This window comes from Globicephala melas, chromosome 10 (assembly GCF_963455315.2).
Source record: "Globicephala melas chromosome 10, mGloMel1.2, whole genome shotgun sequence".
In the NCBI taxonomy this organism is placed as follows: Eukaryota; Metazoa; Chordata; class Mammalia; order Artiodactyla; family Delphinidae; genus Globicephala; species Globicephala melas.
The window spans coordinates 8526932-8554124 of NC_083323.1; the positions used below are offsets into that span (position 1 = coordinate 8526932).

The 27193-nt window shown below is 53.6% G+C and overlaps 1 protein-coding gene across 1 annotated transcript; it reads right to left on the bottom strand.

Annotated features, from left to right (window-relative positions):
• Positions 1 to 176: 176 nt before the first annotated feature.
• On the bottom strand, positions 177 to 26929 carry FAM83F (family with sequence similarity 83 member F). Its single transcript, XM_030855897.2, has 5 exons — positions 26444 to 26929; positions 7346 to 7513; positions 6735 to 6856; positions 5216 to 5907; positions 177 to 226 (listed from the first exon to the last, which is right to left on the bottom strand). The coding sequence occupies exons 1-5, from the start codon at positions 26927 to 26929 to the stop codon at positions 177 to 179; spliced, it is 1518 nt and encodes a 505-aa protein (XP_030711757.1).
• Between the last annotated feature and the right edge of the window lie 264 nt (positions 26930 to 27193).

The following is a 27193-nucleotide window of genomic DNA, read 5'->3' on the forward strand; positions in this document are numbered from 1 at the left end:
CTTGAGATGCTGCAGACCCTCACATCTGGGATACAGGGTCCCTGAGGCCAGGATGGAGGCTGCTGGGGCAGGAGGCCACTAGGCGTCCGATGTGCAAATCGGTGCAGGGTTTGACCTGTGTCTCCACAGGACAGGATGGGGGCATCCACAGGTCCTGCCAACAGCTGGCCCGCAGCTCACAAAATCACACAATTGCTGGCCTTGGCAGGACTGGAACTTGTTTTACCTGCAGAGACAAGGGACACAGGCGAGGGAGGATGTAGGTAAAGTGCTCCCTGGGCTGGCCTCCAGCCCCTCTACTATGCACCACCCACACCGCAAATTTGGGTGGTTGGGTCACTGTCTGCCTCCCAAGCTGCTGAAACCAGGTCAGTAGGTCCTCAGAAGAGCAAAAGGAAAGATTCTCCCTGTCCTGACAGCCTCAGCAAGACCACCACTGGTTGGGGCATCAGGGATCTGCCATCTTCTGACCTCAGCGGGGCGATTCACCAGTTACTAATACCCTATGCTGCGTCACAGCTCACAAGCGCGACTGCAGTCACTATCAGTGACCCTCAGCGTGGCCCTGCAGCGAGGGGGCATCCTCGGCCCGACCTGACAGTGGGGGACAGGGGGGCAGTAGCCCCCAGAGCCGGGCAGCGCCTGCGCCGCTGCCTGCTCTGCCGAGCCCCATCTCAGCTCTTCCCTACAAAGTGTATGTGGCACGGGCGGCCCAAAGGAGGCTCATGAGAGAAAGTCAAATTTCAAAGGAAGAAGTGAGACTGGACATGGGGGCGGGAAGTGGAGGAGAGGTGGCCTCAAGGAAGGCCTGGAGCATCGGGACCCGGTCCGATGGTCAGGACCTGGCCGGTCTGGCTCGGCAGGCAGGAGAGGGGACAGTGGTGTAGACGGCTCACAAGGACAGTGAGCTCTACCTCCCTATAGGCTTCAGGACCTCACACTCCTCTTTTCTGGAAGATTCTTCCCCTGGATGTCCACATGGTTCTCTGCTTCCCATCATTCAAGTCTCTGCTCAAATGCCCCTTTGTCAGAGAGGCCTTCCCTGATCACTCTTCAGGAGAAGGTCCTTGCCGTTCCTGTCCCCCTCCCGGTACATAAGAGCAGGGGCAAGCTCACTTTGTCCACTGCTACACCAGGAAGTTAGGACAGTGCCTGGCACAGAGCAGACACCGCACAGATAGACATGTGTCGAAAACAATGAACGATCAGGCAGCAGCAAGCTACGTAAGGGTTCACACCAATCTAATAACAAGAGCAACTGCAGTGGCATCAGTGGGTGGTGACCGGGTGACGTACGTGCCCTCACTCACCTAGATGGTGATGGAAGCCCCAGCCAGGCCCGAGAGACCAGCAGGGCAGGGGATTTTGACATCTGCCAACGAGACTAAGGACGCCTGCCTCTTCTCTGGAGCCCAGTGGGATCAGCTCCTCGAAGGATGCCCATTCAGCTCCCCTCTTCTGTGCCATGTGACCGAGACCTTGGCTGGTAACAGTGCTCAGGTTCATGGAATCAGAGTACGGCCTGAGAACACCAGCTGGGATCTGACCTCAGGAGCGACACTGAGTTTTGGAACTCCATCTTGGCAAGACAGCTGCTGAGTAGGCTTACCCTGGAACTGAAGGCCCACAGGTCCCTTATGGAGCTCTGAACCCCAGCAGCACCTCCCCAGCCTTCCATCCCAGGCAGGGGCCCAGCCTTCCAGGAGAGAGATCTGAGACCTCCACCCCAGGGATGACACAGGCAAGTCTGAAGTTCCCAAATCCAGGAGCCAGCGAGCACAGCGCTAGGAGCCAGACCACACTGCCAGCCAGGGTGGCCCATCCACGCACCACTCAGGGGAACCTGGGAGAGTTCTGGCAAGGCAACTGTGGCTGCAGTCACCTCAGAGAACTCTGGGAACAGAAGCGTGGGCTCAGGGGCCCTCGGAAGGTGGTGACCCAGAGGCACTCTCCTCTTCCTCTGTACCGGGGTGGGGGGTGGGGGGCGGGGAGTCAGTCATGTACTCAGGCCTCTGGCCCTTCCAAACAGCCTTTAAAGACGTAGGTAGCTGGTGTCAACCCTAACCTTCCAGAGATGGCCATAACACTCTGGCAGGCCCTGGGAGGCAGGAGAGCCCACCGCCCTTTTCTCACTCATGACCGTGGGCACAGAGCCTCGCCTCTCTGCACCTCTGGGGTCCCGTCTTGAAACAACGTCATCAGGCAGGGTGGCTGTGGGTTCTGGGTGAGAGCATTGAGCCCCGTGTCTACCCAGCACACGCCAGGCGCTCAGCCAAAGTCTGTGCCTTTCTTCCTCCTCTTACCACGCACGAGAGTGTGGGCCTTGTCCCAGGGATTTCCCCAGGGGGACCAGGAGGGGTTTCAGGACATCACCTGGAACCCCCTCCCCCAAACTGGCAGCCCCCAGTGGCAGAGACCTGTCACCTAATCTGCTGCTCTGAGGACCCCTGTGTGGAAAAACGCTCGGGGTGCTCGTTTAAAATGCAGATTCCTGAGCCCAGCCGAGCGGGACAGACTCCTCACTCTTTTGACAAGGCTCTCCAGTGACTGCTGGTCCCTGAGGTTGGATCTCTGCCCCAGAGTCCCGAGCTCCTGGATGGGCACAGGTGGCCGGCTCAGGAAAGGCGCCAATTGCAGGAGCAAGGACTTCGCTGAGAGAAAAACCAGAAGGAGAGGGTGCTTGGCTTCCACCAGTAGGGGGGGCTGTGAGCCTTCAAACCACCTGGCCGCCCACGGCTGGACTGCCAGACCCAAAGGAAGGGATTTCTGAAGGTTCTCCCAAGGGCCACACTTGGGTGTGCAAAAATTTGCATGCTATTTGACAACTATATACTTCTTATCAAGTAATTGTACAGGCTGTCAGCTCTTAGCTTTTCTATTTTTCTCTCTTTTACTCACCCTGTCATCGGCCTGGGTTCTCCCTTGACAAGAGGGCAGCAGGGACAGAAAGGACAGTCAGAATCAGAGCTCAAAGGGGCCTCTTGAGCCCTCCCTGGATCAACCCCTCCTCTTCTCAACCAGGAAACAGCCCCGGGGAGGTGAAAGGATGTGTCCAAGGTGTGGGGAGCAAGGTACTGGGAGCTGAGATCCATCCGATGGCTGTTCTGATGATGCTCTGAACGGTCCCTGTAGGATTCACTGTAGGACAGGGATCCTTTCCCTGGATGGGGCCCTATGGGAATAGCTAAAGTGACTTCCACCCAGATGACAGTTCCCAGTGTACTAGGATTGCTAGTTCCAACCTTGGGGACCCCCATGCTGCCAGGAACATGACTCTCTGGCACACAGAGTCCTGCTGATAAGCTTCTGCTGCCTGAGAGGAGGCACTAAACCAGTCAAATGTTTGGGAGGCTGGAGGCCACAAAAAGGGGCTTTGGGGAGGGGAGTCTCTGCTTCTTGCCCTGCCTTCGAGGGAAGAAAGCAGAAGGGAGAGGAAAGGTCTCTTAAGGGACTTGAATTCCAGGCCCTCAGGGCTGGATGCCCATCCAGGTACACAGAGGCTGTGCTGGACGAGGCCACGCTGTGTGTTTCCTTATGATGGAGCAGGAATAGGGTGACCTTGAGGGCCATCCCTCGTGCGTGCCGCTGCACTCTTGCACTTGCCCTTCTCTCTCTGTCTCTGACTCTCTCTCTCTGGGTGCCAGGCACTCAGGAGACGAGCTGGCACAGGGCACTGTCCCTGGCTGTTTGGCTGGCTCCTGGCACCCCATGCAAACACTCAGGGAGCAGCGGAAGTGTCAGTGACCTGTTCAAGTCATCCAAGCAGGGGAATCTGATGCTGAGACTCACTAAAGGAGGCAGGAAGGGATAAGACAATGGCCTTTTGTTTCTATGGAAACAGCACCTCAGGGTGAGGGGCTGAAGGAAGAGAAAGCTTCTACTTCACCTCCAGTCAGGACGTGGGAAAGAGCCCCTTTTGTGGTTGGGCTCGCCCCTCCCCCTCTCTTCCCTGCCAGGTGTTCACCATGGCAACCCTTCTTCCAAACAAGAGGTGCAGGGCAGCAGAAGCATCCGGAGCTGGGGGAGCCAGGGAGCCCAGGGGGAATGGGCCAGGCCCAGCTACCCCTCCCTGACAGGACACGGGCCCTGGCCTCGGTTTGTGTCCCGGCCCCACTATCACTTACTGTGCCCTGGGACCACTTAATTCACCTCCCTGAGCTTCCATCTGCCACCTCCGTGGTTCCTGTGAGGGCCAAGTGAGAGAGAGAGCACCTAGTGAAGGACCCGGCACACGGAGGCGCTCAGTAAATGCTTCCTGGCCAAGTGCAGCTATAGCCCTGGCACTGCTGCTGTGCCCAAATTCTCGGAGACTCCAGGCCTGTCCTAACTTTAAGAGGCACAGACTGAGTGCGTCAGGCTCTCTAGCAGGGCTGGGGCATCAGTGTTTGGGAAGACTTGCACTCCAGCCAATGTCAGGTCAAAGCTGGGGCCTTGAGGGACACAGGAATTCTGGAAGCACTCAGGCTGCCCAAGGTAAGTCCCTGCCATTACCTACCTGGCCAGCCAGGGAGCCCAGCCTCACCGCTGCAAAGCCCCACAGCCATGGAGGGAGAAACCCCAACATGGAAACCCCTTTGACTCAGCAATGCCGACATGAGAAAAGGTGCCAGCAGTGGCCCTGGCTGTCACCACCAGCCAGAAGAGGCCACTCTGGAGACTGTTCCAGAGAAAGAGATAAAGGCAGAGAGACAGCCAGAAAGATGCCGCCACCAGGAACAATCTCTCCCAGAAGTAAACAGCCTGGCAAATACCACTGATCAAATAAACACAGGGAGGAGCCACGTCAAACTACTTACAACAGAAACAAGGAAAAGTGGGTCAGGGCATTGGTGCGGTGTGTTTGACCAGGTCAGATCCTGACGGCAACGGATCCAGCAAGGAACAAGGTTTGCTGGAACAAGCCCTAGAGTCAGAGCCCTAGTCTCAGACTACTCCGTGCCCAGCACTGTTCTGAGCACTTCATATCCTCAGAACAGCTGGGCGAGGCAGGCATCACTTTCCCCTTTTAGAGAAGAGGAAACTGAAACTCCGGCCTGCAGTGGCTGGCCCCAGGCCACACGCAGGCAAAGGCCAGAGCAGGATGGGAATTGAGGACCACAGGGCCCAGAGCTGATGTGCTCTCCCTGCCGGGAGGCGGCCTTCTTGCAGAATCAGCAGTGCTCCTGGACCAGGGCCAGAGGCCTGAGGAGCCCTGGGCCCAGTGGGAGGGACTCACCTGAGACGTCGCCACTGGAGCCCTGGTTGGGCCTCTTCCCCGCCATAAACTCCGCTTCGGCCAAGGCCTCGGGGGAGGGGGCGCTGGCCGTGCTATTGGGCGCTGCGGGCCTCTTGGACCGCCGGCTGAAGAACCTGCTGCTGAAGCGCCTGCCCTCCTTGGCCGCGGTGGCCTCCCCATTGGCAGCTTCTCCCCTGCCATTTTGGGCAAGGGCGTCCTGGGGTCTGGGCTTCAGGTCCACACGCAGGTGGGAGAACACCCTGCCATCCCGACTCAGCTCTCCCGAGAGAATGGGCTCCACGGGGGGCAGCACCTGCTCCAGCGTGACCAGGTCGTGCAGGAAACTCTCCAGGCGCCGTGCTGACTCGCCGCCCTTGCTGCCCTCCTCCTGCCCCTCTGCATTGCGGCTGGCCTCCTGCTGCTGCCGGGCAGCCCAGCGCATCATCTCCCCGGGTGGGTGGTGGCTGCCCGTCACCAGGGTGTACTTGGGGTTGATAAGCTTGCGAGCCACAGTGGAGGAGTAGTTGAGGCCCAGCCTGCCAGCGCCTCCTGCCAGGCCCAGCTGCTGGTACAAGTCCACCTCCTCGGAGATGGCGTACAGCTCCCGGAACTCCACGTCGAAGGGCTCCACGTTCTGCCCTGTCAGGAGGAGGAGAAGGTTCCTGTCCACATGGGAGGCACTCCAGGTGAATCTGGGAACATGGGGACAGAAAAGCAACATACATGTGCCCGGGCCTGCAGCCTTGCCCTGCCAGCTGCCCCTCGGTGAGCCCATCTCAAACCCCGCTGCCCAGCCCGACCTGCTCCACCACTGAGGCTGGATGCCTTGCTGCCTTCGTGCTGGGGTGCTCTCCCTCCACAGACCCAAATCCTCCCTTGGTCCAGGTCTTGGCCTCAAATGCAGAAAGCAGGCAGTGGGTGTAGGGCAAGGGCAAGAGAAGTCAGGTCTGGGTTCAAACCTGCTTTCTGCCCTGCGTGCCTTGTCAAATGGGGCTTGTAAGGCGCTCCGTCACAGGGTTGCTGTGAGGCTCAAAGTCCAATAACAAATATAAAAGGTTTCGCTCAGCACCTGGCACAAACGTACATTTAATAAGGAGTACCTATAGCTGCCACTACTGTTAATACTATTCCATTCCCTAATAGTTCTCCTCTGAATTTTTAGAGCACCTAGCATCTGCAAAACCCCATACTTCAACCACACAAGAGGACTGACGCCATTTATTAATTGTGTCATGTGCCCGGGTCTCTTCCAGCCTCAAAAGGCAACCAGCTGTTGTGGACCATGCAAGGCAGGCAGTGCTTAATGCTCAACAAAAGTTGACCCTCTTTCTTGAATAATCCATTAGCCAGAAAGTTTGAGGGAAGGGACTGGCCAGGAGGCTATTCTTTGCTATCAGAATAGACAAGAGCTCTTAAACTCATGACTGTGGAGGCTCTAGTCCAGCATCTTTCTGAACATGAACACTTGTGACCATGAACAAAGGCCTCCCGGGCCCTTCTCTGACCTGGCCCAACTCACCTGTAGGATCCAGTGGCTACTTTATCACCGTCTACCATTAGGAACTTGGATGACAGGGTCCCCTTGATCTTCCCCATGGGCATGTAAAAGCCAACACCTGTCACAGAGCGGACACGGATGTTCTGTTGAGAAGAGGAGAAGGGCACTGTCACTCAGGTTGGGGCCCTAGAGGCTCTAAGCTGAGTCTCTGCATGGGTGGAGGATGAATCCTCTTGTCCACGGGACCCTGACTCTGCTTCCTACGGCCTGAGGAAGTCAGCAAATCTGGCCTTGGGCTCAGACGGGCCCAGGGGGGCCCCAGTCTGCTCTCAAAGCTCTTCAGAAGAGAAACACAGCCCTGCCTTCAACCCTGACAGTGACTCTGAGGGCTGAGCGCCCGGGACTAGGCTGGAGCTGCCTCCTTGGCCTCAGCAGCCTTGGGATAAAATGTAAGCCAGTCGTGCAGTGAGGGTTAGCAGTTCATGAGGCAAGGTTTTAGACAGAAGGAAAGGGGTTGAGAGGGCTGTTCACCGGGGCCCCTGAACTGGGGAGCAGGCAGAGGGAGGGGCAGAGGCAGTCTCCATCCCACTTCCTTCCCCCCTCCCACCCCCAGTGTCAGTGATACAACTTACCCGAATACGGAAGTCAGCGAGCTCCAGGCCCTGACACATCTCCAGGAAATACTTCACGCCCGCCTCGTCCAGGATGATGTACACTGGCACGCGGCGCTTGGAGGCAGCATCCACAATGTCTTGGAAGATCTCACCATCAGTGAAGAGGTCCATGACCACAGCAATGACCTGGACAGGGAAGGGCACTAGTGAGGCACGTGGTGACTACACACATACAGAGTCACACTGCGGCCCACAGAGGACCAGCGGGGCTGGGGTAAGTGCTGGCCAAGAGTCAAAAATGCCATCTGCACCACTCCTGGGTTTTGCACATCCCCACCCACCTCTGAGCACATGTGAGCAGGAGATGGGCTCCCTGCTCTGGGAAATGAAGATGGTGCAGAGGGTGTAGGCCATGCTGCTTGTACTTCATCCTTGGCAAATTCCCACCACCCACCCTGGGGATTTTCCAGCAGCTCTTCAGAAGCCACGTCAGTGGAGATCTAGGAGGCTGAGGAAAGTTGGTTCTGGTGCCTTCGGGAAATAAGCAGGTTCAAGGAGCTGCAGTCACTGAGAGGCATGAAATGGACCATTTCCACAAGCTGCAGATCTGCTCAGATACCACTTTCTTTGCAGACCTGGGTGCTTTGATCTCCCTGCAGCTGTGCAAAGCCCTGTGCTTCCCTGAGCACAGATTCGGGCAGAGCTCCAGTTAGCTCGGGCTCCCTTGGCCTCCAGGTGTCCAGACCATCCCACTTCATCCTCAAATCAAGGTCCCTGCCAGGACCCTTGATTTCCAAAAGCCAGCCTTGATTATCCATCCTGGAAGGCGAGGCCTTCCGCAGCCTGAGGCGGATTTGTCTTTCTGACCTCAGCCTCCTCCACTTTCCTACACAAACCTTCTGCTCCAGAGGCAGGGTGTTCTTGTTGGCCCCAAGCACTGTGCCCATGATGCAGAGGAAAGTACGTGCTTTGGGGTCAGAGAGATCCGATTATAACCACTTTCTATTTATGTAACCTTAGGCAAATCCCTTAACTTTGATGAGCCTCTGTTTCCTCATCTGCAAAGTGGGAATACTCTGTACTTGATACATTTGGCATCAGGATTAGAAATAACATCTGTAAGCATCAACAATGCCTGATATGTAGGTAAGTCTTCAATAAATGGTAACCATTGTATGGTCGAAGGAGTCTGCTTGTCGTTGTAACTGACAGCCCGAACGCTGAAGCCAGGCAGACCAGGCCTGGTTCACTAACTCCACTGCTGACTCATCAGTGCCCCAGCTTCCTTGGCAGCAAAATCGAGCTCATAGTAGCACCTGTCTCAAAGGGTTGTTGAGAAGGCTTAGAGAAGCAAACTGTGAAAGCGTTTAGCAGAGTGCAGGCACATGTTAAGCTCAATAAGTGTATCCTCCATCACCATCATCATCATCACAATCACCATCACCTTCACGTGTGCTCTGCCGTTATCTCTGCCTCTAAAGACCACCCCCCAACACCATTTACACAATATCACATAAGGCCCTTCTTACCTCCTACATCTAATACCCAATCATTCATACAAGTAACATTTACAAAGCCCCACAGGCAGAGGGAGGATCTAAGGACAAACAAACTACAGTCCCTAACTTCAAGGGGTTAATCCAGTTGGAATCATAAGACATTCGCACAAAATAATAAGACATAAGGTAAAATGAGACAAATGCCTTAAGAGATGCACAAATGATGTGTGATGTGAGTTCTAAGGAGGGGTGGTAGGAAGAGAAGGAGGGACTTAGGGAGGGGGAGGGTTGAAAGATTACTTTCAGCCAGGGGAGAACAGGAAAGGTTTCACCGAGGAAGCTGAAACCTGAAGAATGGGCAGCCTTGGGTGCCATAAGAAACGAGCAGGGAATAAAACCAAGCAGGGAAGTGGGCAAGGCTGCCATGCATGGGTATGCAGGTTGTGCACTGCACACAGGCACTGGGCTGATGGGGGTGAGTGGGAGCTGTGCCTGCCTGAGGAAGAGATGCCTTTTCCTAATCTGCGCACAGGCGCCACGTGGGCTACCAGGGGCCTAGGAGGTGAATATTTCAGGCAAAGAAAACAGCACAAGCAAAGGCACTGAGGACAGGCATGACTGACAGAAACAGAGGAGATGCAAATAAAATACTGAATGAAGAAAGAGAAATAACTACAGATATATTTACTTTTTAAGAAATTCTTACTATTTAAGAAATGGTAAAAAGACTAGGAATATTTACACATTGATGACTTTGAAAATGAAATTGACATGGATAAGTCATTAAAAGTGAATTAAACATATCAACTATAGTTCAGTTTTTTAAAAAGTAAATTAAATACAATACGGCATAATCAAATAAGGTTATCCTAAAAATGAAAGGATTATTCAACATCAGAAACATATCAATTTATAACATTTATAGTGCCAAAGAGGGAAAATCATATATTATCTTAATAAGTTTTTATAAAGTATTTGATAACACTATTTGTGATTAAAACTCTCAAAAAACTAGGAATAGATGGGACCTTCCTTAATGTCATAAAGCCTATTTACTAAAAACCCTCATGAAACATACATACTTAAAGTTGCATTCCCTTGAAGTCTTAAGCAAGTCAAGAATATTCACTTATCACCACTGCTGTTCAACAAAGTATTGGCGGTCCTGACCAATGCAACATGACAAGAAAAAGAAATGAGACAGAAGGATTAGAAGAGACAAAACTACCAGTATTTAAGGATGATATTTAAGAAAAAAAAAACAGCAGAATACAGAGAAAAACTATTAGAAGTAATAGGAGAATTTGGCAAGATTGCCAGATACAAGAAAAACTTACAAAAACCAATAGCATTTTTCTACTACAGCAATAACCAATTAAAAAAAAAGAAAAGAAGGTCCATTCAAAATTGCAACTTAAGCACATAGTATTTAGGAATTAATACCTTTATGGAGAAATTTAGAAAACTCTATTAAAGGACAGTTACAAATATTTGAATAAATGAAAAGATAAATTGTGTTCATGGATAACATGATTTAATGTTTTAAAAATCCAGTTCTCTTCATATTAATAAAATCCCATGCAACTCCAATGAATGGTCAGTAAAATTTTTTGAGGAGTTCAAATATTTCTAAGATGTGAGGAAGAATGAAGATTCAAATAACTAAGTCAATTTTGAAAAAGAAAAGCTAAAAGGGGACACTTGTCCTACTAGACAGTAAGACATACTGCAGAGCCAAATTAATAAGAATTGCGATACTGAGATAGGAAGGAACTGACAAATAGACCATGGGACAGAATAGAGAGACCAGAAATATATAGGTACCTACACACATACATAAAACTTTAACTTAAAGTCTTAACTTTAAGGCAGAATCACAACTCAGTGGAGAAAGGATGCTGTTTAGTAGATGCTATTGGGACAACTGGCATACTAAATGCAGAAAAATAAAATGGATCCCTACCTCACACCATATATAAAGGTGAATTTCAGGTAGGCTGTATACCTAAATGCAGAAGATACAACTAATAAAGGAATTCATGAAATATAGGAAAATATCTTCATGGCATAGGTAAGATGGGATTTCTTAAGATTCCAAAAGCATGAATCATAAGACAAATAAAATTTTAAAACAGGCATTTGGCAAATTAGGGATTTTCTGTTCAAAGAAAGATGTCAACAGACAAAGATAACTGACAGGGGGAAGATATCTGCAATGTCTACAACCAAAAGGAACTAATAATACACAAGAGATGCCTGCACATCAGCAAGAAAAAGACAGAAAACTAATTAGAATAATGGGCAAAGGATATGAATAGGCAATTCCTAGAGGAGATACCTAAATGGCTAATAAGTATGTAAAGAGAAGCAGACCTCATTAGTAAGCAGAAAGATTCAAATTAAAGCAAAGAGACAGTAATAATAACTGCACATGAAGTGTAACCTTTAAAAATTATGTAAAAAATTTAAAATAAATTTTAAAAAAGCAAAGAGATAAGAGAGATACCACTTTACAACTATAACATGAACTAAAAACTAGAAAGTTGGATAGTCCTAAATGTTGGCGTGTGAGGAAAGGGGAACCCTCATTCACTGAGGGTGGGAGGGAACACTGGTACAGCTATTTCTTAGGGCAAGGGGCAGAGCTTCGTGGATTTAAGGTTGTGCATGCCTGGAAGCCAGCAACGCTACTCTTGGCTACACACCCGGGGAACCTCTTGGATCTTTGCACAGGTCTATAAGGGGGCAGGAACAAAGACATTCACTGTAGCTTTCTTCGGGATAGCAAGGAGTTGGCAGCAACCTGGATGTCCATCTCTAGAAGAATGGATGTGGAGAATGTGAGGGATGCTCCGGACAGAGTGCTCTGCAGCAGACAGAAGCAATGAACGAGTTCCACGTGCAGAACCTGGGTAGTTCTTTTTAAGATGAACGTTAGAGATAGAGATCTATAGCCTAATACCATTTATGTAAATAAAAACACACTACATAAAATAACCCTGCATGTTTTTCAAGGATACGGACATGTCCAAGGACATACACTGAATATAGGAGGGTGGTTGCCTATGGAAGGAGAAAGGGACGGGAGGGAAGGAGAGAGTAAAATAAGAGGGGCCTTCCCTGGATTGACGATGGCAGTGGACCATGAACTGAGGCTCACAATCAGCTCTGCACTTGAGGTCCAAAACAAACAGACAAACAAACAAAAAACAATTGGCCTGGAACAGTTCAGGGTAGGTGTAGCGTAAGGACAACGGGGTGGAGCTGGACAACGGGGTGGGGCTGGATCACGGAGGGTTTTAACAATCCACTTTAGGCTTCATTCCAGCAGAACACAGCTCGCACCATCTCAGAGGCCTCCTGATAGCTCCCAACTGCTGCCTGAGGCCAGAGTCTACTGTTTGCTCATTTCCAGACTCTCCACAGTGTCCAGCTCAAAGCTGACTCTCAGTATGTTGCTGGGGAGGGCTTCACTGGCTCAGGAAAGCGCTTCTGGATTCACTCTTGCTTTTGTTTTGTAATTGAAAGCGCAGGGAGCCTGCTCGCCCTCACCCCCACCCGACAGAGGATGTGCTGTGAGAGCATCACAGACTAGAGGGAGAGATGTCCTCAGGGGCCCTGCTTTCGGGAGGCTTGGTCTGCGGTGCCCTGGTCAGAGCCAGCCATCTGTGTCACTACCAATTAAGCAGTGAAATATCTGTAGTAGGAAAAAATCAATTGCTCGCTGACTCCTGCAATCTCGTTGTGGAGGAGTGGTGATAATTACCCTCCGCTTTGGTCTCTGAGGCCCTGCTTGACATTAGGATCCACGGCATCAGGCCCAGGAAAAGCAGCTCCCCACTCCCTCCGCTCTGGTGTTTAATGTGCCCCGTGATCCTATGGGCCAAATCTAACTTCAAGGCTGCCAGTAGAAATGGAAAATCAGGTTTTATAAGAGAGACATCAAAGGCACAGAACCCGGGGAGCCGGATTTCGTCAGGAGGGAAAAGTCATCCCCTGGCCTCCCGGCAGGCTCCTTTACCTGGTTACCCACTGACGTGCGGCACCTGGGGAGAGAGGTTAATTTGAGGTGGCAGGAGTTTTTAGAAGCTGTCGCAGGCTCTGGCAAAGCAGTTCTGATGTTGTAACACTTCTCATCAGGTGTTTGGTTAGCTTACCATCTCCTCCTTTGATGTTCGGCCTCAGCGGTGGGGTGGGGCAACAGGGTGTTAGGGAACCTCTGAATTCCCCTCCATCTGTCACTTACCTTTAATTAAGCTGCCATCTTTTCAGATTCTCTTCCTGGACTCCTTAACTACCATTAGATTAACGAAATTAATGAAAAGGACTCCACCTTCCCCGTGCACACCGCAGCAACTCTACTCAAGACAGCCGGGGAGGGGCTTTCCTGGTGGCACAGTGGTTAAGAATCCACCTGCCAATGCAAGGGACACGGGTTCGTGCCCTGGCCCGGGAAGATCCCACATGCAGCGGAGCAACTAAGCGCGTGCACCACAACTACCGAGCCTGAGCTCTACAGCCCGCGAGCCACAACTACTGAGTCCGCGTGCTGCAACTACTGAAGCCCGCGCGGCTAGAGCCCGTGCTCCGCTACAAGAGAAGCCAGGACATGAGAAGCCCACGCACTGCTACGAAGAGTAGCCCCCGCTCGCCGCAACTAGAGAAAGCCTGTGTGCAGCAACGAAGACCCAACACAGCCAAAAATAACTAAATAAGTAAATAAATTTATTAAAAAAAAAAAAAAAGACAGCTGGGGACTGACACCCCTGGTGTGTTTGGATGACCCAGTCTGGATGGCCACCGCACTGCCAGTCTCCTTGGCACAGAGCTATGCTCACCAGCCTGCCCTGGAGGCCCTTCCAAAGCCAACGTCCTCTAGGTCATCCGGGCCAGAAGCCCGAGTCTGCTGGCCTCCTCCTCCTCCCCACGACCAAATCCAATCGGCCACCAACGCCAGCAGTTCCTCCTCTGTGCACCTTCTCTGGGTCAGCTCCATTCTGTTCCTACTGCACTGCTGTCCTTGCTCGGGCCCCCCTCATTTCTCACTGAACTTCTGGAATAGTTTCCTAACTAGTCTCTCCTCCATCTCTGTGCTCCAATTCCTTCTCCGTAGCAGTGACCCTGCCAAAACAACAGACTGATGAAGTGGTGGGTCCCACAGCCAAACTCCTTAACTTGGCATTGAAGGGCCTTATGATGGCCCCTTTCCTCCTCTCCAGCTTCATCTCGGACCATCTCACGTCTGCCCCTTGTTTTCAGCCGTGCAGGATGACCTGTAGTTACCCTAACTCAGGGTTTCTCCACTGTGGGACTTCCAGGGGTCCAGGGACAGTATTCCTTGCCGTGGGGGGCTGTCCTGTGCATCGCAGGGTGCTTAGCAGCATGCCAGTAGCGCCACCCCCACTGGTGACAACGAAAAATGTTTGTAGACATCGATAAATATCTCCTGGGGGCAAAACTGCATCAACTCCCCACCCCCTTTTGAGAACAACTGCACACACCAGGCAGTTTCCAGTTCTTCTGTTCCTACCCCTCCTGTACTCCTGTGAAACATCTACGCATCTTTCAAGACACAGGTAAGAATTTCCTGAACTTCTCCCCACCCAAAATTGTTCACCACTCCCTGCTTCCTGCCCACGTTGTGTTCCGGGTACATAACAGAGGTCCTTGACATTTTATTGTAACATCTGCTGAATGGCTCTGTCCCTTACTGGGCTGTGGGCTCCCGGATGGCAGGGACCAGCTGACTTCTCTCAGAATCTCCACCCTCAGGGGACATCTCAACACGAAGTCAGTTCTCCATGTTTGTGGAATGAATGTCTACACGGAGGGTGTTTCACGTCTACCGTTTTATTTGCGGGCTGTGGACCTAGCTTTGTTGTTAACTCTTTTATTTCATTAATGACTAGACATTTTGGTGGAGGGACAGAAAAAAGAAAAAGAATGCTGCGCAAGATTCCAGGTTAGACCATCCTGCTGGAAGGCAGAGCTGAAGCTCTTCCTCAAGGGCACAGAGAAGGGAAAGGAAGTGGGCGCCTGGGACTGCGGCCTGAGCGCCAGTCCCCGGTCTGGTCTTCCTCTGTTCCACCCACCCAAGGTCTTGAAGGGGCAGCCAACCCATTACTGAGGATAGTACTTTACGAAGGGGTCAAAGTCCACGCCAAGAACATCAGGCCAGGAAGCAGAGCTGCCACCAGCACATACAGCCAGCGCCTCTGTGCAGATTATGAAAGGGTACCCGTCCTCCCTGTGATGGAATGCAAGCCAGCAAGTGGAGCACGGGCTGCAAGTCAGCCCTACAAAGCCCCTGGGCCAGGCTCCAGTGCAGGCACAGGCTGCATCTCTGCACTCGGTGCCTACGCTGAAGGACATTCCAGATGGGCAGAACCTCAGAGCTGGGAGGAAATGTATCAGCTAGAGCCCAGCCCCAAGGTTAAGTTACCCAGCTGGGTCTTAGCAGAGGTGGGATTAAATAAAGCCCAGGCTTCTGACCCCAGTCCAGAGCTGTCACCCCCAGTGGTGTGGTCGTGGGAGGCTCTGGGGACATCTACTCTGGCTAGGACCTGAGGTCACTTCTGGTCACACAAAACGAGGATACATCCATAGAGCCGGACGATACCACCCTCTCGGTCACTGGTTTCCCCAGCTCTGCTGACGAGGAGCTTAGGCACCGGGGTGGGCGTGGCTGCTGCTGACAAAGACCCCCCCACACCCCCCCACACCCCCCCCCCCCGTCTCGCTCAGCGCCACTGTGGGGAAAAGGCAAGAGGCCCCAGGCCAGGCACGCTCCTTGTAGGTATGTGCTGGAGATGGTCACTTTTTCCTGGGGAGGGAGTAAGGGAGGGAGGGGAACCCACATGGGCAGCTCCACTCCCCACTTGCCCACTGATTACCCATGTAAGCCTGGGGCCTGACTTTTACCTCCCATGCCTGCCCTGCCTGCCTCCCAGGGCCGTTGGGGGTTTCAGATGAGATCATGCCCACGAAATCCCATGAAAAAGCTGTGCGGTTTTGAGGGGCTATCCCCAAACCAGGTGAATGGGGCCAAACGCCCCCACCTCCAGCCCTAAGGTGCCTTGGGGTAGGAAGGGCAGCACCTGGGCAAACTGGTCAGCTGCTGCCTCCCAGAAGGCCCATCTGTCTGGCAGCCCAGGGGAGCCAGTTCTGGGCAGGCCAGCCAGCACCCGGCTCACACATCCCCAGCTGTGGACCGCCTTCTCTGATTTCCCCAGCAAGCGATCTAGGTCTCCAGGGCAGTGGCTGTCAAACTCGAGCCTGTAGAGGATCAGCCGTGCGGGGCGGGGTGGGGCGGGGTGTGCCCGCTGAACGTGCGGGTGCTAGGGCCCCATCCTCAGAGAGTCTGACTCAGCGGCCCCTGGAAACGCGTTTTAACAACACCCTCCCCCTCAGGTGATCTGAATGCAGGTGGTGGAAGGATCACACTTTGAGTGACGGCCAGTGTTGGGAAGAGAATCTACTCTCTGGAAGCAGAAAGTCTCACTGGTTGTGGGGCCTTGAGTGAGTAATTTCATCTAAGTCTCCATTTCCTCATTTTCAAATGGGGAGGTGGTCCCTTCAGAGTTGTTCTGAGTTTTAAATGAGATAATGCAGCGGCACAAGGAACACAGTGCCTGGCCTGCTGTGAGCTGTGGGTCCACGTCGGCACCCCCTTCTCTCCTCTGATGGAACCCAGAACAAAGGGGCCTCACTTCAGAGGCAGCTCCCAGGGAGACAGCAGCACAGAGCTGCCCACCAGCCCCAGACGTCAAGGTAGAGATGTTTTCCTTTGCCTGGTACCATGTCCAGCAGGTCCAGAACATGGTGATTAACGCCAAGGCAACACTACACTTCCAGGAAGGTCAAAACTTGAACCGAGGGGAAGGGCAGCTCAATCAAGGGAAGAGTAAGTAAGTCTGTACAATGCACTGTCCCTCGAGCGACGCTGGGCATCAGTGCCTGCACGCCGAGCACGGAACGCACCACTAGGAAAACTGCGGCCCTGGGAATTCTCTGGTGGTCCAGTGGTTAGGACTCTGAGCTTTCACTGCCGAGGGCCTGGGTTCAACCCCTGGCTGGGGCCATGAGGCGCGGCCAAAAGAAAAAAGAAAGAAAGAAAGGAAAGAAAACTGCAGCCTGAGTGGAGAGCACCTCCAGGTGGGCTCGGGACCCAGTTGGCACGGCTGCCACTGAGCATGGAGAGGTGCTGCTGGAGGATGGAGACAACTCGCCCGGCACACGTCAAAGGCTTTCTTTTGTCATCAAGGCTGCAACAGGCCCCATCCAATTTCTCCCCCGGTGGGATGTGAACAACTGGACAAGAAAGCGTTACCTTAAGCTTCCTGTCTGTGCTTCCTGGGGTGAGAGAGGAGAGGAAAGCCCAGGAGAGGAGGCCTGCATGACTGCCCGGGGAACACCCACGGACGCTGCCTGGCCCTGCCCCACCTGCCTTGCAGCCTCCTACCTCTGGGACACCAGAGTCATTTAGCTGAATCCCCAAAGTCCAGGAGCATCCTGCAGTGGGTGAAGCACAGACTTTGGAGTCGGGGGTTCCACAGGGGTGGGGAGACCACGGGTGTTACTTGACCCCTGGGAACTCTGCCTGTAAAGTGAGGCTGACTCATGGTTCTTGTGAGGATGCGGAGACGCAGTGACGCCTGGAGAGCATCTGGCGCTGTGCTTCCTCTCCACAGTGCCTGGCACACGGTGGGAGGGTGGGGGTGGGGCTCAGCGTCAGCATGATGGGAGATTAGGGGTCGGTCCCCTGCTCTTGGCAGGTGGAACCAATAGCCCAACCCTAAGCGTGCCGTTTCCCTGCCCAAACCCTCGGCCTGAGTTCAGCCTGGCCAAAGACCCTCCGTGTGCTTCCAACCCACTCCCTCCCTTGACGATAAACTCCTCTGCATTCTCCAAACACACCCAGCAACTCCCACCCTGGTGGCTTAACTCACACTGTCACCACCTTCTCCCTGTGGTGATGGGAACATCCCTTCCCTGTTGAGGTCCTTGCTTCACCCTCCCCCAGGCTGTCCCAGGTTCATTCTCGTCCTGGGTCCCCAGCCCCCAGGGCAGTGTGTACCCTTCCCAGAAGGCACACCTGCTCAGGCCTGTGTCTCTCTGAGCACATGGTGGAGGGGGGGCGCGCAGAGACCTGTCATGCCACCCTGCACAGGGCCTGACACGCAGTGAATGTCTAAAGAGTACCTCCGCAGTAGGGGGCTTCTCTCGGGGGGCTGAGGAAGCAGTCTGGACCAGAGCCCTGGCCCACCGAGAGGACAGAAGCCAAGACCATTGGGGTCTTGTGCTCTGCCTCGAGGCCGGGCTGCCCCCAGCCCACTGGCCGGGCACCTGCGCTTTGTCAGCTGAGGCTTCCCAGCTGTCTGAGGCCATGTTACACTGTTTCAGGCTCACTAATTAGACATCATTAACCACCAGGCTCCCTCCTGCACTGGCAGCCACTGGAGCCCAGCTCTGCCAGCCAGGCCACCTCCCCTCCCAGGCCCCGTGGCCTCTGTGCCAGCTCTGTTCCCGCCTCTGCTGTGCACCACCGGGGCTCACCCCCTGTCCACCCCTCATCCTTATGAGGCACTCTTGACACCCATTCCCCAAACTAGGTGGATGAAGGGGTGATACAAAGGACACTCGGGCCGGCTCTCCAGAGAACAGACTGTACCCATGTGAGCAAGGTCAACTAATTCAGCCGTGAAGAACCATATGTGATCTGCCAGGCAGTAAGAAGAGCAATTCTTTTTAAGATCCTAGGCCAGCTTTTCCCTGCCCCACGGCATGCTTCTGGGATGACTTCCCCTGCACTAAGTTGGTGTTAATTAGTGAAAATTATCTAATGCAAGCTCATTTTAACATTAGCTTAAAGCTAAACATAATTAAGAAGATAAATCAGCTGCTAAGAAAAAAAAACCCAACGAGGAAACACACATGATTCTTAGGATAAGCTGCTGCTTTGGGCTACTGGCCTGGAGCTCCGAGCACCACACACTACGTGGGCAGAATACGGCAGGGCTCGAGAAGTACCTTCGAGGTATTTCCCGATGGATCAATCAGCGCAAGACAACTGGAGTTGGCAGCTTGCCCGGGAGGTTCTGCGAAGCGGCAAGGATAACTTACTGGCCACAGCCAGGTGATGCTGCCTGGGAGGGCTTCTCCAGAGAGGCAAGTGGAGGGTGCAGGGAGCGGGGCGCTGGGAATAGCGTGAATCTGTGCACTCCGAGGCCTCCGGCCTTGCACACCCCGGCCCTCTGCCCGCCCTCCCTTCCATACCGGCTGCTTCAGCCGTCAATTCCCAGGAGGCCTCTGCGCCCCTGGAGCTCAGTGGGATTCAGACTCCATCTCAAGTTCCCATCCAGCTCCACTATTTACCAGCCCTGTGACCTCACCATCTGTAAAATGGAAAGTTGCTGGATTGTTGTGAAAGTTAAATGAAATAATATATTTTAAAAGGGCTAGCACGGTCTGGTATTTAAGTACTCAACAGTTAATAGCTATTGCCCCGCTCCCTCCAACCTGTTCTGCAGTTTATTTTCTTTTTCAGCGTCCACATTTTATTCACCTGTATATTTCTGGAACGTGGCACATGTGAAACATGGTGAGTAAATGAGCAGAAGTGGGGAATCTCCAAGCAGTCTGGGAACCCTTCCGGGAGGGGGAGTTAAGAACACTCACAGTTGGTCCTCAAGGACCCACAAAAAGGAAAGAAGCCCTGGTCCCTGTCCCTGACCCTGCCTCCTGCCGACTCACTGCTAGAGAGCACAACAGAAAGAGCACTTATCTGGAGCCTCCCACATGCCCCACCGGTGCTGTGAGAGGCCCAACAGGGTGACCACCGTACAAGCTGGGCTGGGATGAGCCAACAGATTACTAGAAACTCAGGCCAGAGAGACCACTAATTAGAAAAGCCATAGGCTCTTTTCCTGGGCTAAGATTCTGGGATCATTAGCAAGTCTACAGACTCCACAAATTCAGAGAAGGAAAAGAAAACGGGGGAAAGGCAGCAGCCCCAGCTAAGGCCGACCAGTCATGCATGGCCCCTGGGGTAGGAGGTGTGGTGGGAGGGAGGGGGAGGGGCAGGGATCACTAGAGTGACTCAGCCTGGGAGGGGGTGTGGTCAGGACAGTGTCAGGAGCAGAGGCAGGCGGTCAGCCAGGACCCAGCCCTGCTCGTTGGTCCTCTGCCCTGCTCCTCTCTCCCAGAAGACTGGAGGCCTGCCCCAGAACAGGCTCTGCCCTGTACATTGTGAGGAAAAGGAGGCGGACCTGACCACCAGCCAAGGTGAAGCAGTGAGGCAGCATCCTGGGGGCGCACCTGGACAGATGGGGCGGCGTGGGCGTGGGGTTGCCGGCAGGTCTCCCATTAAGGTCTCAGTTTGTCAGTGAGGGCCCACGTCCCAGAGGGCCAGAAAGTGGCCAGCAAGAGGACACTGGTCGGGGGACTAAGATCCCACAAGCCATGTGGCATGGCCAAACCAAATACGTCCCTGGAAACTACCTATATCCAGCTTCCTGGTGACACCAGTGCCACCAGGCAGAAAGAATCCTCTCCTCTCCCTCTCCCACCAAAGTAGTCCTGTACTTGTTTGTTTCCAGAACTAGTTGGTGAGCTTCCCAGAACCTGGCTGGCAACAAATATACTTTGCTTCTGGAATTTCAGATGGAAGCGGTGGCCACAGGGGCAATCCCCAAAAGTAACTGCATGTGTAGCAGAAGGACACAAGCCTTGAATTCAGACCTGGGTGGAGTCCCAGCTTGCCTCTTATGAGATCTACGGCCTTGTGCTTTCCCTGAGCCTCTGGGAAAACCTAATTTCCCTTGCAAGGTGCTAAGGATTGAGTTAATTAAAGGAAATAACATGCAGAGCACCTATCTTTCAACAATGTTAGCCCCTCGTAATATAAATCCCTTTTATCTGCATCTATTAGTCATCTTTTTCAAAATGCTGTCTCATATAGTCTTGCACTGGAGTCTCAGAGCAATCTTGTGAAAGTAAGCAAGAAGACAAGAATGATCCCCATTTTACAGATGCAGAGATGGAGGCCTAGCAAGGTCAAATGATTTGCCCAAGGTCACCTGGTAGAGGAGGAAAGACAGAGCAAGAATGAAGACACCCAGCTCCCGGCTGCCAACTGTGTACTCCTTCCCCTGCAGTGACCTGGCCTCCTGAGACCACTGCCCAGCAAACCTGGCTAAGCTACCATGAGACCAAGAAGTCATGAAGAATGCACACCTTTACTGAGGCCCCATCTTCTACTTTTGAACTCCCCGGGAAACACCCATCCTCAGAGTTTCAGGGACCTAAATTGTCAGATTTCAGAGGAACCAAGCCTCAGCCTCCCTCTTCTCCAAAGACAGAAACACAGCCTGTCCCCCACCTCAACCCACCCCACCCCCGTGTCCCCATGCCCCAGCGCCTACTTGTGCAAGCTATTGTCCTGAGGAGTCCTTCTAGACTGCCCTTCTGAATGACTCTGCAGGGGACGCCCTCAGGGACCCCTGATTCAGGGACCGGGGAGCCTCTGTGCCTTCCTGTCTAATCTCGGCCCGTGGCAGATCCTAGAGAAGACCCTTGGCTGAGTACTCAGTTACCACAGCCCTGCAGACGAGAGCCACCCTGGCAGATGAGAGCCGCCCTGACAGACGGCCACATCAGATCAAGGCAGTTGAGAAGTGCGGGGGGGGGGGGGGGGGGGGCGGGGGGGAGGGGAGGGCAGCTGGAGCTGCTCCTCTCACCCAGAGGAGGAAACAGGAAGTGCACCTGCACAGGGCCTCCAACCTGAAGAGGAGAAGCAAGCCCTGACCGTCCTAACTCTGATCTCCTGGCAGGCAGCCCCGCATCGAGTCCTGGGAGGAAGCTCAGCCGCACTTCCCTCCCGGCTCTGAGAGGGGACAGCGACGGCAGCACCTTTCCAGGACAACTGATGTTTGTACGATACTTTCTTGGTATCCTCTGCTTTCATACAGTTTCTTCCTGATTTTTCAAAACCATCCAGAAATCTAGGTAATGCCCTCCAATTTTGCAGGTCAGGAGTCCCAGGGAGGCAAGTGATTTACCCCAAAGGAACACAGTTTGTAAGTAGCCAGGTCAGGACAGAAATCAAGACCTTTCAACTTCAGAGCCTATTCTCTGTCCTTGACGTGAAGCTGGGTCTCCATTGCCCAGAAACCCCAGTTCCCAGGATCAGTGACTGAGCGTAAAAGACAGAGACTCAGAATCCAACAGCCACAGAGCCAAGGGCTTGGCAGGGATGCTGGGACAGGCCGAGGCAAGATCCTGGAAGCACTGTGAAGTGCTCAGTCCCTGGAACTGCAGCTGCATCATTATCCGCCAGCCTCAAGGGGGCAAGGACTCTGGAACCGCCCCGCGCCTTGGAAATAACCGCCCATGAGGAATGGTCACTCAGGGAGGGAAGAAGAGTTAGGCGAGGGAGACAGTGTGTTGGACCCACAGGTCACGGGCTGCCCTGAGAGGCCTTTTCTTGCTCTGCGCAGCGAATCAGGCTTTTCAAAGGCAGCTCAGGAGCTCTAGATAAAGCCTCTGACGTGGAACGGTAGGAGAACGGGGAAAGGTATTAGGCGAGAAGCAGGACCAGCTCTCCAACAAGGCTGCGAGGCGGCTGACGGATGTACCCGCAGACTCAAGGTTTCACAAACCAGCCATACTTAGTATATACATATATGTCAACTGTTTCTTTTGTTTCTCCTCTCTCTCTTTTTTCTTTTTGAATCTGCTTCATGTCAATATCCCAGTGCCCAGCATGGTGCCTGGTCCAGGCACCTGGTCCAGAGAAGGTGCTGCGTGCTATCTGCTGGATGTATCTGAATGAGGGAAGAGCCAATTGAGGCTAGCAGGGCGAGACAGTGGCAAAGGCTGCCACCCGAAAGCTGAGCCTCCTGGTGAAGTGAACTGGAGCCTCTGAGACTTTGCCACATCCCCTGGGCATGTGTACCCAGCCGTTCACCCCATCACCTGCCCAGACCTCTAACCAAGGCTGCTAACCTGGCCAACCACGTCTCCTGCCTGGAACCTTTCCCCAAAGCCCTCTGCACCCCCCTCCTCCCAATTTAGAGCATTCTTCTCTCTGCTGCCAGGTGGCTTGGAACAATGGGGATTAAAGGGGTCCCTCCGTAATGTGCAGTTCAACTGGGGACTCTCCAGACACTTGCTTCCCTAGACGGATGGAGAGGGGCGGGTGGCCAATAGGAGGCAGTTTCCAATCAATTAAACAAACATCATTGGTTGCCCGTGCCGCTGGGGCCCTACAAAGATGACGGACAGGTGTAGGAGGGAGTCTTAGCTCCTTCAAAGCTGCTAGTCCCCGAGGATAAAATGGGCTCTCCTAAGTCGAGCTGTGTGCCAGGCACACATGTGGCACAAACAAGGAGCCACGTCTGAGAACAAAAAGTCACTTTTGGATTGAAAATTTGATAAACAGCCAAAGAAGGGTTAGCCTCTGAGCCAGACCCTGAAGGAAAGGGACACACCATTGACAGGCAGAGATGGGGTAGGGCTGGGCCTGCTACCCATGCCCCTCTGTCCCCCACCAACCAGGTGGGCCTGTTCCTCTCACTGCCACGGGAATAAAGAGCAGCAGCTCCCAGGTAATCAAAGCTTCCTAGCCCAGCAGCCACCCTCTCCTGGGTTGTGTTTATATCTACACGGAGTCATTGGTAGTTCTGACCAGGGACCTGGGGAAGCTGTGTCCTCTCCTTGTCCTTGGTCTGAAGACAAATCATTAGACCCTTCTGGACCTCAGGGGCCTCCCCTCTGCCTGACACGGTTTTTGAGGGCCAAAGGAAATGCTGGGGGAGGCACTGTGGTAAGCAGTGAGGAGCTGGGTAGTTGGTATCCTCGAGTGTGGGGCTCAGGAATGCAGGGGCCAAGGGTCAGTCTTCAAGGTGGGTGGCCAGTAGGTTTTCCTCTGCTCCTGGAGCACAGGCAATACTCTCTAAACCTACTCAGTAGACTCAAAAATGGATGCCGCTGGTCAGAAGGGAGCTGGGGCGCAAAGATGGGTGGATGCTTGGTGCAATTCCACCCTTCTTGCTGCATTCAGACACGCTTGTAAGACAGGCCCTCAGCATCAAAGGTCCTTCCCTAACCCGGTTCAGGGGCTGGGTCAGTGCCCCTCCTGCCACGCCCTCTGTTAAGCACCCATCATTCTGTATTAAAATGATGGTTTATTAGACTATTAGGCCATTTAAGAGCAGAGGTGTGTTTTATATGTCTGTTTTCTACTGAAGTGCTTAGCACATAGTAAAACTCGAAATATTTGTCCAATGACCAAATGCACTATTCTTCCAAATCGCAGTTATTTGGTCCTCTCACTCTGCCCTTGTAAATGAGAACCAGCCGTTTCCTTGTCTACACAGGTTCTTGATTTAAGTCCAGTCCCCTCTGCCCCCGCCCTGCAGTTACAGTGGTCACAGCAGCCCAAGCGGCAGCAACCTCCCCTGGTTCCTCTCTGCCAGCGTGGGAGAGGCCACGGACTCACTTCTGGGTCCCTGAAGGCACTTTTCCGCCTGTACTTTAAGCAAAGTATATCGAAAATCTCTCTCTCCTGAGTCTCTTAAGGAGAAACTGCCCATTCCAGTTTCCTTCTCTCTCTCCTTTCAACTCTGCAATTTACGTTCCTTGGAAAGCCCTCCCAGATTAGGCATATCCAGCCTCAAAAACTGCTTTCCTTCCAGCACATTCCCCCAGCATTTGAATTAACTCTTGGAGGGCAAAGGCCACCTTATATCCTCCTATCGCTAGTGCCCGGCACACGGTAGGCACCTAGGAAATAATTACTGGTTTAATACGTATGCATTGGATCAGTTCACAGTTGTTAAAGTTTCTGTTGTTAAATATTTAAAGAGTTAAGAACACTCCACTACATAGGAGATTCCTGACATCCCATATGGGACTAGAAGTTCTAGTGGGCAGGGCCCTGTCTCCCCCTTGTAACAGGGGTTCACAACCTGCAGTCCAGGTTGTGACCAGGCTAGTTCCATTCCAGCTCCTTGGTTTAGTCAACCGACAGCACGGCAGTTAAGGAGAAGGACTTTGGTGTTTGAACCCTGGCTCAGCAAGTGACTTAACTGTTCTGAACCCAAACGTAAGGAAAATACCCATCTTACTCCGTAGTTGTGAAAAGCAAAAGAAAAAATGCGGGTAAATCATTAGCACAGTGGCTGGCACATATTAAGGATGCATAAATCAAGGCTTGTTAGTATTACAGCGCGAGCCCTGACCCCTGACCCCAGCTGCACCCTGCTGCACAGTATTGTGACCCAGTCCTTTCTCCTCCTCTGTCCAAACTTGTCTTTCTCTTTTGCAGAATGCAATATACAAAGGACGCTCAGGTAGACAAGCTGGAATTCTTTAGAGAGGGAGGGTGGAAACATGGACAGGGAAAAGTTAACCCTTCCTTCTGGCAGCCAATCTAGCCAACTACCTGCATTGCGCCTTCCAGGAAGAGGAGGCCCACCACCGGTCTTTCTAGGCTCGTTCAGCCTCCAGGGATAAAAGGGCTCCAACCACAGTTACTGAGTTGAATCAGAACGGTGAACCCAAGCCACGCCTGCTGTATATTTTGAACTGGGCACCGAAGGCTGCTGATGTTTCTTAACAAATCTCAATGTAGGGGAAACCAGACTTAGCAAATAAAAATACAGAATGTCCCCATTAACTTTGAATTTCACAGAAACAGTGAATGACTTTTTAGCATCAGTATGTCCCAATGCAATATTTGGGTCATACTGAATAATACTAAATTTTTTCTTGTTGTTTATCTGGAATTCAAACTTAACTGGACATCTTATATTTTATCTGGAAGCCCTACCCAGGTACCCCTACCCAAGGGCACAGAGTAAATCTTCCCGCTGCCCTACGAACCACTGGCCCCACCAGTATTAGAATACCAGCCACTCTGGAAACATCACCTCCTTTCAATCCCCAGGTAGAGTAGACGCCGTAAGTGGGAGCTTCTTCTTGACCTGCTAAGTCCAGGGACCTGCCTTGTCAAAGCACCCAGCACAGAGTCAGGTACGTAGTAGGTGATCAAAATACATCCCTTAATTCATCCTAGACTGCATGAGCTCTAGCACTGGGCCCAGAGCCGGAGTGAATTTCAGGGGCCAGGGGCCAGGCCAGCCTTGACTCTGGGGGACCGTCTAAGAGCAGCGTGGCTTGGGGTGGGAGGCCACACCACACTTCCTGGGGTTGCCTGAGGATCAAATCAGAAAATGGCCAGGGATATGTTTTGTAAATCCCTGAGCAGCACATAGGTTATTATCAAGACCTTTGAGTGGCCCATTTTACCAAAGGACTCCACAGCCCACACTCTTCCCTAGGGAGAGAAACCAGACAGGGAAGCAGAAGCACAGAGCAGAGGAAAGCCAGCGCCTCTGGACACTGTAATGGTGACAAGCAACTGTCCCAACACCTTGTAATTTGCCAAACACGTTCACATCCACGCTCTCCAGAGGACTGACCAGCCCCACGTCGGAAGGGAGGGCTCTGGCCCCATTTTCCAGAGGGTGGAAAGGGCGGCCAGGCCCAGGCCTTGCCTCGGAGGTGGCGCCTGGTCCAAGGGGCCAGGCGTGGGGGGCGGGGGGCCGTGGCCTACCTTCTGGGCCTGTTGGATCATCTGCCGGACCACTTGCTTCAGGTGGGGCGCCTTCTCCTCCTTAGGAGGGTGAGTGAAGAGGGTGACGCGGCTCACGCCGCGGTAGAAGGCTGCTTCGGTCCAGCCCAGCTCCAGCGGAGGCACCTCGGTGTCGGAGCAGTCGGGCCAGTAGGCCAGGGAATCGCCGGACTCGGCCGCGGCCTGCGTCGGGGTCTCGGCCTCGGCCTTGCTCTTGCCCCGGCCGGCGGCGGCGGCGGCGACTTCGTAGGGGCTCCAGGTGGCGCCGAGGGCCTGACGCTCCTGGCTGGAGAGGAAGTCCCGCAGCTGCTCCTCCTTGACCCGCTCGCGGTAGGCCTGCTCGCCGCCGCCCAGCAGCGCCTCGAGGGCGGCCCGCCGCCGCTCGCAGTAGTAGAAGGCTGCCTGCGCCGCGGTCACCCTCTCGTTCACGTGCGCCTCGTCCAGGCAGCCGAGCTGGGACTCGGCCATGGCGCCCCGGCCCCGGCCCCGGCCCCGGCCCGGGTCCAACCGCCGCACCTGGAGCCGCCGAGGGGCGGGGCGCCCCACCTGGACGAGAGGGCGGCCAATCGGCGCGGGCGCGGCCGTCGGGCGGGGAGGGGCAGCTGCGCCTCCGCCTCTGCGGGGCGCGAGCGGCGCAGACGGCCTCGGGGGCTCGGCTGGGGACGCGACGACGCCTAGGCCTGCGTGGCCCAGCCTGGGGCGGGAGCCCCGGAGTGGGCCGGAGCTTGGAGC

What these genes read in the sequence shown, in the direction of transcription:
- FAM83F (XM_030855897.2), bottom strand. Translation starts at nt 26,929, where the DNA reads ATGGCCGAGTCCCAGCTCGGCTGCCTGGACGAGGCGCACGTGAACGAG. An exon ending in TGATCCAACAGGCCCAGAAG is followed by an intron (nt 7,514 to 26,443) that starts GTAGGCCACGGC and finishes TTCCCTGTCCAG; the next exon opens with GTCATTGCTGTGGTCATGGA. An exon ending in GTAGCCACTGGATCCTACAG is followed by an intron (nt 5,908 to 6,734) that starts GTGAGTTGGGCC and finishes CCATGTTCCCAG; the next exon opens with ATTCACCTGGAGTGCCTCCC.